This window comes from Eucalyptus grandis, chromosome 8, assembly GCF_016545825.1.
Source record: "Eucalyptus grandis isolate ANBG69807.140 chromosome 8, ASM1654582v1, whole genome shotgun sequence".
Classification (NCBI taxonomy): domain Eukaryota; kingdom Viridiplantae; phylum Streptophyta; class Magnoliopsida; order Myrtales; family Myrtaceae; genus Eucalyptus; species Eucalyptus grandis.
In genome coordinates, this window is record NC_052619.1 from 45,565,590 (window position 1) to 45,576,212 (window position 10,623).

The following is a 10,623-nucleotide window of genomic DNA, read 5'->3' on the forward strand; positions in this document are numbered from 1 at the left end:
TTTCAAGAAGGTTTTTGTAAAGTCTCGTAGGTCGAAATGCTCTCGTGTGTTCAAATGCACAGCCCGGATCACTTTGAAAAAGAGTGTCCTATAGTTTGGAAACCCGTTAAGAAAACATGGGCTAATCTTGTTTATCTTACTAACACCAATGGACCCAAGAAACAATGGGTACCAAAGAAAGCTTGAGACTCTCTTTTAAATGCAGGTCTCCGTCAAAGAAAAGGTAAAGTGGTATCTGGACAGTGGATGCTCAAGACATATGACAGGAGACTCAAATTGCTTTATAAAGCTCGTTCAAGTATGGTGGAAAAGTCTCATTTGGAGGAAACAGCAAAGGAAGGATTGTGGGATTTGGAACTATGAAAATTGGAAATCTCACAATAAGTAATGTTTCCTAGTAGAAGGACTCAATTACAATCTTCTCGGATCGCCAACTATGTGATACTGGTTTTAAGATCTTCTTTCAAGAAGGAATATGTTCTGGAACCAGTAAAGACTCTACTCAGTCTTTCATGGGTCGAAGGCATGGAAATATCTATCTTCTGGATGTGAAACCGGATGAATCGCAATGCTTAATTTCAATTCAAGACGAAGCAAGCTTGTGGCACAGAAAGCTTGGTCACATTAATATGAAGCAGTTAGCCAAAATCTCATCAAAGCAGCTTGTTCGTGGTCTACCCAATTTATCATACGAAAAGTCTGATCTATGCACCCCATGTATATTGGGAAAGCAGGTAAAAAATTCATTTAAGCCAATAAATCATGTCTCTACTAATCACGTACTGCAGCTGCTGCATATGGATCTCTTCGGACCAACTAGAACCTAGAGCATTAGAGGTAAGAAATATTGCCTAGTAATCGTGGACGATTACTCCCGACTTACTTGGGTATATTTCCTTGCAAGTAAGTCTGAAACCTTCTCGTATTTTGAAAAATTTGTTAAAAAGGTTCAAAATGAAAACGGATATGTTATTTCAAGTATAAGAACAGACCATGGAGGTGAATTTGAAAATCAAGATTTTACAAAATTTTGTGATGAATCTGGCTTCAAGCATGTGTTCTCCTCTCCATACACTCCTCAAAAATGGAGTTGTGGAAAGAAAGAATAGATCTCTTCAAGAAATGGCTAGAACTCTTTTAATTGAAAGTAAGATTTCTTCACAATTTTAGGCTGAAGCTGTTTCAACAGCGTGCTATATCATAAATAGAGTCTTTTTAAGACCTATTTTAGAGAAAACCCCTTATGAGTTATTCAAAGGTAAGAAGCCTATTGTTTCGTACTTTCATGTGTTCGGTTGCAAATGCTTTATATTGAAAAATGCAAAAGATCGAGTTGGTAAGTTTGAAGAAAGATCGATGAAGGCATCTTCCTTGGATATTCTACATCAAGCAAAGCCTACAGAGTCTATAATAAGAAGAGTCAATCGGTGGAGGAATCAATGAATGTCAAATTTCAAGATTCAATGCAAAATGAACCCAGTCAGACTCAACATGAAGAGTCTGAACATGCTCCAGACTTTCCAAAGCTTACAACTCAAGAAGCATCTCAGACTCTGGAAGACCAGCATCAAATTGTTCGTGAAGATTCAAGTAAAGAAAGAGATCATCAATCGTACAAATCAACCAAGAATCGGAAGCATAAGTCCAGTCATCCCAAAGATCTCATTATTGGCGAAATTAATGAAGGAATTCGCACCAGATCCAAAAGGCGTGAAGAGTCTAGTCTTTGTGGCACTTGTTTCTCGAAATAGAACCCAAAAGCATAGAAGAAGCTTTATCGGATGAAAGCTGGATTGAAGCTATGCAAGAAGAGCTCGAGCAATTCGGTATCAATGATGTCGGGGAATTAACTCCTAAACCAAAAGGTAAATCTGTTATTGGAGCTAAATTGGTTTTCAGGAACAAGATGAACGAGAAGAAATAAAGCAAGACTCGTGGCCAAGGGATATTCGCAAGAAGAGGGGATAGACTATGATGAGACCTATGCACCAAAGAGCAAGGTTAGAAGCTATTTGATTATTGCTTGCTTTTGCTTGTTATAAAAATTTCAGGTTATTCCAAATGGACGTCAAAAGTGCCTTCCTAAATGGATTTATCCATGAGGAAGTTTATGTGGAACAACCACCAGGGTTTGAAGACCCAAAGAAACCAGACTTAGTCTTCAGACTGAAAAAGGCCTTATATGGTTTAAAGCAAGCACCTCGAGCATGGTACGACAGACTAAGTAAGTTTTTAATACATAATGGTTTTGTCAAAGGTAAAGTAGATACTACTCTATTTATCAAAAAGGAAAACAAAAGCTTTTTACTTGTTCAAATATATGTGGATGATATTATTTTTGGATCCTCTAATGAAAGTCTCAGGCAAGAAATTCTCTAAGTCTATGCAGGATGAGTTTGAAATGAGTATGATGGGAGAGTTAACCTTCTTTCTTGGACTTCAAGTAAAACAATTGAAGGAAGGAACTTTCATTCATCAAGAAAAGTATGCTAATGATCTTGTCAAAAGGTTTGGACTGGAAAAGTGCAAAAAGACCGACATACCAATGTCAAGTTCCTTGAAGATAGACAAAGATGAAGAAGGGAAGAAAGTTGATCAAAAGCTGTACAGGAGTATCATCGGTTCACTTCTTTATCTTACTGCCTCTAGACCTGACATTTTGTTGAGTGTATGCATCTGTGCTAGGTTTCAATCAGACCCTAGAGAATCTCATCTCAGTGCTGCGAAACGGATTATTAAATACGTTGCTTCATCTTCAAGCATCGGTCTTTGGTATCCTAAGAATGGAGACTTTAATCTTCTTGGATATTCAGACGCAGATCTAGCCGGTTGCAGAGTTGATAGAAAGAGCACCTCGGGAACTTGCCAATTGCTTGGGAACGGGACGGTGTCTTGGTTTTCAAGGAAACAAAACACCGTGGCTCTCTCTACAACAAGAGGCAGTATGTAGCTCTTGGAAGTTGTTGTTCGCAAATTCTGTGGATAAAACAACAGCTACAAGACTTTGGAATTGAAGACTCATGCACTAAGATTAGATGTGACAGCACCAGCGCAATCAATCTTACTAAAAATCAAATCCTTCACTCAAGGGCATAGCATATAGAGATTCGCCATCACTTCATTAGAGATCATGTTCAAAATGGAGAAATCTCGATTCAATTTGTTGAGTCAAAGAGCCAACTAGCGGATATATTCACAAAGCCCTTGGAGAAGAATCAATTCGATATCATCCGTTCCAGGCTCAACATTTTGAAGCTTGAGGAAATTAAAGTCTAGAGACTCTCAGACTCTCAGACTCAATCATTCACGGCCATAGACTGTAAGTTGTTTTAATATTCAATCTCGAAAAGGTACGATCATTTGTTCAGTTATATTTGATTTATCTTTCATTTCCGAGAAAAACGGATTCTCGTCATTTCAAAAAAGGCAGTTATCGATTTTAAAAAGAGGACGACTGTTCACTTTCCTTTGTGTTGATTGGTTTTCCCTCTTTTAACTGGGTTATATACAGTAAGTTGTCTTCTTCGCTTAACTCCAAAACCCTAAAAAGGCATTCTCCTCCCAATCCTATCTCAATTTCGTGTTCATCTTCGAGAAAGTTGTCATCTTTTCTTGGGAAAGTGAGTCAAGGAATCTTTCAACGACAAGAAATGATGTCTTCTTCTAGAAGGTCTTGAAGAATCGCAAGCAGGGGACCACAGAGAATGAGGGAGGGTCCTACCCATTTCGATCTCACCGAGGAAGAAGAGTTACCGAGACAACAACAGAGCCCGATTCACTCTCAGCCACGTCAATCTCCATTATCTACCCCACAAAGTGTGGATCAACTATCACAGGAAGAAATAATCGAGGAAGCAGACCCTGTAAGAGTCCAAAAACCCTATTTTATTTACAAGCTCTATCGTGCCTTGAAAAGCATAGGTACACCACTGAACTATGTGGATGCCTTCCTTAAAGACAAAGGGTATAAAAATGAGTATATCTTTTTGCGACGGATGGAGGATTTGGGAATTGCTTCTAAAGGAAAGGCTGAGGAAGCACTTGCGAACATTCCAAGTGACCCTCGTGTAGGGGGATTTAATCTGACTGACGGGAATGATGATGATAAACTGTTTAGAGAATTCCAACCCAGGATGGGTGTTGCTGCGAAAGTAAAGGGAAAAAGAATGGAGTTGTTCAAATCAAAGGAACAGGAGGATCTGTTCTTCAAATTGTTGAAACGGGGGGTAATAAACCCCAAGAGCGTTGATTTTGATTTTCTGGATGCCATCAATGTGAACTTAAAGGAGAAGTTCAATCTGCTTCAACTAGAGCAATTTTGCTCTGACACCACAGACGGCTATGCACAATTGACAGCATATTTCTATTCGAATCTCGGCTTTTTAGATGCGAATAGAATATCCTTCAGTGTTCGAGACCAAGACTATGAGGTAGATGTGGACATGTTGGCGACATAATTGGAGTTGAAAGAGGACGATATCAACCGATCAAGGTTTCAATCGCTCGTACCACACTGGAACTTGTCAAAGACATGAGTACAGAAGGAAGAGTTACCTACGCAAGAATGCATGCCATCAATATCTTACTGCACAAAATCGTGATCAACTCACTCAGGCCAAAATCAACATCCAAGACAAACGTATCTAATTCTGAGGCGAAATTGATGTACACGATCCATTCAGGGAAGAAGTTCTCTCTTCCTCACACCATTCTCTTCCACATGTACAGAGCAATGGTGAAGGATAAGGGCCAGTTGCCTTACTCAGGTCTTGTGACTAAGATCTTCAGACACTTGAACATTGAACCTCCACAGACTCTTTGTGTTCGACCATGTGACAAAATGGTGGTGGGTTTGAAAATGCTGACAAAAATGCGTCTGAAAGAGCTTGATAAGGCAATGGAGAAGTTTAAAGTGAAAACTCCAGTTAAATCTCATCCAATCTCTTCTGCGTCTAAAAGGAAAGGGAAGGAGCCCATGGGTGCTCCATCCAAAAAGAAAAGAGCTCTAATCTTAGAGGATGAAGATGAAGAGGATGAACTCACTATCTCTGCCTTGGCATTGAAAAGACTCAGTCGTTCTGTATCCGAATCAATGGAACGACAGGAGAAAAGAAAAGAAGCAGAGGAACAAGAACATAGAAGCAGAGGAGAAAGAAGAGAAAGAAAAAGAAGAAGAGGAGAAAGAAGTTGAAGAAGAAGAAGAAGCAGTCAAAGAAAAGTCTGCAGATGAAGCTGGAGAAAAAGACAATCAAGATTCTATTGAGCATGACCATCACTCTTCCCCAATGGAGGCCTTAGAAACAGGGGGAGATGACGAGCAAAGAAGGACTACACCATTTCCTGATCACAGTGAAGGTGTGAGTCGCTTGCAAGCAAATTCAGAAGATATTCAGGCCTCTCAAATGCCTGAGGAAGGACATGACACCTCAACGCTAAATTTGCGCAATTACACCGAAGTTCCATCGTCTGCCTTTACTCCATCTGATAGAGCAAATGCCAGCACACAGACGGACAATACCGCAGATTTTCGTCGTATCCTTGATCTTCTTCTGGAAATGCAAGGTCAAATATATGCTTTGGAATGTGAATTTCAAGTCATGAAGAATGCTGGACAAGCGTCTTCTGTTACCCTGTCGGATCAAATGCAAGACCTCGCTCGTCAAATTCAAGCAAATGTCAAAGAAGTAGAGGTGACTCGTCTAAGGGAAGACTTGAAGAGGCTGGAAGGCGTCGTACAGTCGATGGGAGATTTCCAGATTGTGCGCATTCCCAATCAGACTTGACTCTTTCTCACCTTTTTAATGATGACAAAAAGGGGGAGAATTGCCAGCTTTGAACTGAACTTTGATAACTTTGATTTTATCTATCTTTAATTTCAGTTTGTTTGGATATTTATTTTTGAGTATGACTTGGGTGTGGTGGACTTGGTGAATTTGACTGACTTGAGTATGTGGATTTGAAATTGACAGTTGCATTATTTATATCAAGTGTTAGTGTATGGCTTTACTCATGAAAGACTAACCTATTTTCTGTGGATGCAGAGTCTAGTTGAGTTATTAATCTTTATGAGATATCCATACCGCTTGAGTAATGTTTTTGCAGGTCAAAGTTGTTCAAATCTACAGAAAGTTTTGTCACCATCAAAAATGGGGAGATTGTTGGAGAAATCTCTCTAGAGTGTTTTGAAGCCGACAAAACGTTTCTATCGCCTAGTCCGGAAGCGTGCAGACCCTTGTACTTTGAGTCTCGAAGAGTCTCAGATCACCAGACTCAGCACACAAGACTCAAGACTTAAGACTATTCTCATTGACATTTTCTAATCTAGTGACGAAGACGATCCAAAGCTAAAGTGTTTGGTTAAGGATTTGGTCTTTTCGTCTGGAGAAGATCTCTTGGCTGGATTTGATACATCGGATTACTTATTCGAAATCAAGATCATTTGAAGATCCGATGATTGACGAAATATTCTTGGAAGGTTCTATTCTTGGAAACCAAGATCCTGATTGTATGGGCGAACAGGATTGATAGGCTATCGACATGTTCCTTAAATAGCTCGAATGACCTTCTTAATTGATTCTGTCCAACGGGAAGATTGGAAGAATTCCTTCGGTAAGTGCCAACGGGTATGATGGCATAAAGGAGTATAAAAAGAAGACGTTACAGTTATTCTAGTGTGTGCTCGATAGAGAAATTCCAGAGTCTGAAGCTCCTTGATTATTAGTCAATTCATATTGAGCAAAACTGTACACACAAAGAGAGTTTATACTTTGTGATACCTTAAGAGAGTGTGGTAGATCTTCTACACCAAGAAATCAAGGAAGAACAGTGCTGTAATATCTCTTTGTTCATAGTGAAATCCAGCCAGTGGGCTGTCAGTGCAGAAGAGTGGACGTAGGCTTGAAATAAGCCGAACCACTATAAACCTCGTGTTCAACTTTCTCTTCCCTACTCTCAATCTTACTTTGATCGTTGTTTGTTTGTTGACAAGGAAAAGTTGTCTCATCTATATCAACTGTCTAGTATTGTGCGATAATCATTAGAAATTACTCGTTATACCTATTCACCCCCCTCTAGGTACTTATACTAGCTATATCACCTACCTCACTGTTCGAATGTTCCGTTTAAGGTGTCAATGAAGTATCAACCGTTCGTTAAGTGAGTCCATCCTTGCCCCATCGGAGCGGGACCTACTCCGAGTGCTGTTTATTGAAATACTATAAAATGTGAAGGATGAAATTAGACAGCTCACATTTTCTTTCGCGACTGAAATAGAAACCTCTCCATAGGATGACGCATTATTACACACTAACAAGAAGATAAGCGTTGAACCGATAATCAATACACTTAAACTTAAGAAAGGACTTCTATTTAGTACATGTTTGACACTCTTCCCAAACACTAGAGACAGTACAGAGCTCTAACGCCTTAATTGTCCTCTCTCACATGGTAAATTATTGGCTGCATTGATGGAGTATATAGGCCGAGCGCAGGCGATCCGTTGGATCACGTGGGTTTAGGGCCTCACTACATGATCCATCCAATTGGGTACGCAGAGCCTAATGCACAGGGTGCACTCAATTTGGGCTCGGAGTCACTACCGATCTCCCAATTGGGTGTTGCGGTTGTTGACGGAATTTGATTATTGATGAAGATAGAGAAATAGTAATAGATTATTGATGCTTCGATGTGTGATGATGATCATTGTCCTTGAGGTATTATTTGCCCTACTATTATTGTAGCAGGTTTAGAACACATATACCTCTGGAGATACATCAAAGCCATAGAGAAACGAGTTTAGCAATACTCAATTTTCTCTTTTGGAATTTCACATCAAATGTGTTAAAGTTGTTTGTATGGAAAATTCTAAAAAAGAAACATCTATAAAAAGTAGTAATTATTATAAAAATATATTAATTGTATCTATTCACAGACAATTAATCAATACATTTCTTTGGAATATGAACCTTATCTTTAACCATCACCACTCTTCATGTGAAGAATAACTTTCTTTTATAAGTACTGATAATTTTCTTTTAGGAGCAAGAGTCACCTATTTCATAACCAAGAGTTACGCATTCTCTTAACAAGGATTCATGTTTTCTCTTAACCACGAGACACCTCTTTTATGATAACAAACTATTTTAATATGAAAGTCTTATTTTGTACATCTCAAGATTGTAACTGATAGTGAATCTTAATAAGATCATGAAAACTTTTATTTGTAGCATAGTGTTTGCATGCAGAGTACATCGAGTTTTACACATTACACACACAACCCTGTTAAAAATGATAAAAATCTTTTATTCATTGCACACGTTGTCCGCAAGCGCGGTAAATCGAGGTGTGCGCACCACGCGCACAGCCTTGTTACATAATCCAACCACACGTAATGGAAAGCCACATCAAACTGGAAAGGAAAGAAACGACGTGAAAACGCGACTTAGCTGAGCAGTCCGTGTTTATCCTGGAGAGCCAAACGATGGCTTTGGGCTCGATGGCCTTATTGGCTGGTCAATGCTTATCGTGGCAGCACTTGAAGGTGACTATGATCTCCATGTCTCGACCGCAATCGCCAATGGGGCACTTGATGCACTCCGGTATGTCGCCGTCCATGATAGGGATGGAGAAGTGTGAGTATTTTGGCATGACAATGACCTTCTTGTAGTACTCTTGGAAGTGGGTGTCAAAATTGTCTCTGGTAGTCTTCTTAGTGATCCACTGTGTGTGTTCCGACAGAACTTTGCAGAGATCCGAGAGACTAGTGTTGACGAGCACGCTCGACCCCCTCGTGACGATGGCGAACCCGCTTTGCTGCTTGTACCTGTTGTAGAGCTCGAGCAGCTGCAGCGTCTGGGAATCGGTCATCCCCTTATTCACCTGCATCTTCCAGGATATGCAGTTCTTGAGGCAGGATAGGAATTGCTTTCTCTTGGTCTTGACGTTTGAGTACGTGAATTTGAAGGTGTCACATTTACTTTTCAGGACGTCATCAATCTGCTCGACAGTCTTGGAATCTTCAGCCGAGCAGTACAAGAAAATAAGCTGCTTCGTTTCCCACTGGCGAACAATCAATATGTCATAACGAATGTGGAAACTAAAATGACATTGAAACTTAGAACAATAAAAGAACACCAGATTTATGTGGAAATTCTTGTGGAAAAAACCATGGGGAGGGGAGAAGCAAAATCCATCATGTGCAAGTATGTGCTTGGCCGAGCGTGTCAAAGACTTAGCCCTCATATAATCGTGTAAGACAGAAATTAGAACAGAGGCCGTGCCTTCCTTCATCCTTGTTTGCAAGAGATCTCTAACTAGACTTTGATTGTTATAACATAATGTTGCGTTTGGCAGTTTGAATAAAATTCAAGATATGATAAAATTTACTTTATTATGCATTTGGTGCTTGCTTAAAACAAGATAAAGTCAAATATTAGGGAGACATAGGTTTGATAAAATTATCGCATGGAGGAGATGTGATAAAGATTGATAGGATTTTTAATATTCATGATAGAAAAGTTATTTTCTCGAATAACAAACTTCTTAAAATTAACAAAATATTTCAATATAAATAATACTTAACTTCTAATGTAAGTAAATCAAAATAACAAAATAATAACAATTTATTTTTTTTAATTTAATCTTATTTTTATTTATATATTCAAATTTAATTTTATCTTATATTATAAATTCATATATTAATATTTATTACATATTTTATGAATATTAATGGAGTTTACTATTTAATATTATTTTATTAGAGAATGATGGAAAAAAAAAAAAAAGTAAAAAAAAATAAAGTAAGCAACAATGTTGCGAGAGATTTTTGTTATCTCTAAATGTAAAGTTTTTGGTTCATTTATACTAATATAGTTGTTTATATCGAACAATATACATAATATGATATGAATTATCGACTTTACTATTGTGATCACCATATAGTGCATATGATATAATAAAATTCATGAATTTTATATTACATCTTATTCGGTCCTATCCCAATTAGAATTTCAAACGATCAAATGTAGCCTAAATGTAGACCCAACTAGAAATAAATTTGAGTGACATGTCTAGATTTGTGAGGTACTACTTAGAAGCCTTGTAGGAAGAAGGTCCTTCCAACGAGGGATGGATGATGAAAATATGGCCCAGATAATCGAAACCACACTGCATTTGTAACTTACGCTTTGTGACATAGATTGGGAGACCGTGGTTTCCACCAAAAGCTTGAGCCAGTTGCTACTGTGCTTGTCCCAGAGCTCGCAGCCCCTCTCCGGCGTGAATGGAAAGGCTTCAGCTCGCCAAAGGCGTATCATAGTCATTGCATCCTTATTCACCACCTCCCCCTCTTGGTTCAACACGACAACCTTAGTCTGCTGCTTAAATGGCCAATACTTCTTGATGAATCTTGCTGCTGCCTTGCTGACAACGGATTTGGACGAGTACCAGGGCATCTTCGATCTCTTCTTTTGGAACTGTTCATCATCTTTTACATCCGCAATAGGAACCCACATAATTTCGTAGTAGGTTTGGAATTCAACAGTGTAGATGCTGTTAAGGGTAAATATATCGTCGTCCAACAAAGTCAAGTCCGAAATAAGCAGCATCACTTTCTTCTTCTGCAAC

General features: G+C 38.8%; 1 protein-coding gene across 1 annotated transcript; it reads right to left on the bottom strand.

The window, feature by feature from the left end:
- Positions 1–8,251: 8,251 nt before the first annotated feature.
- Positions 8,252–10,623, bottom strand: LOC120286523 (protein SIEVE ELEMENT OCCLUSION B-like). Its single transcript, XM_039298798.1, has 2 exons — positions 10,182–10,623; positions 8,252–9,057 (listed from the first exon to the last, which is right to left on the bottom strand). Exons 1-2 carry the CDS (start codon positions 10,602–10,604, stop codon positions 8,512–8,514), a joined length of 969 nt encoding a protein of 322 aa, XP_039154732.1. The 5' UTR covers positions 10,605–10,623; the 3' UTR covers positions 8,252–8,511.

Coding starts and splice junctions, on each gene's coding strand:
- LOC120286523 (XM_039298798.1), bottom strand. CDS start 10,604: ATGCTGCTTATTTCGGACTTGACTTTGTTGGACGACGATATATTTACC. Junction 9,058..10,181: donor CCCAATCTATGTCACAAAGC/GTAAGTTACAAA, acceptor ATTGTTCGCCAG/TGGGAAACGAAGCAGCTTAT.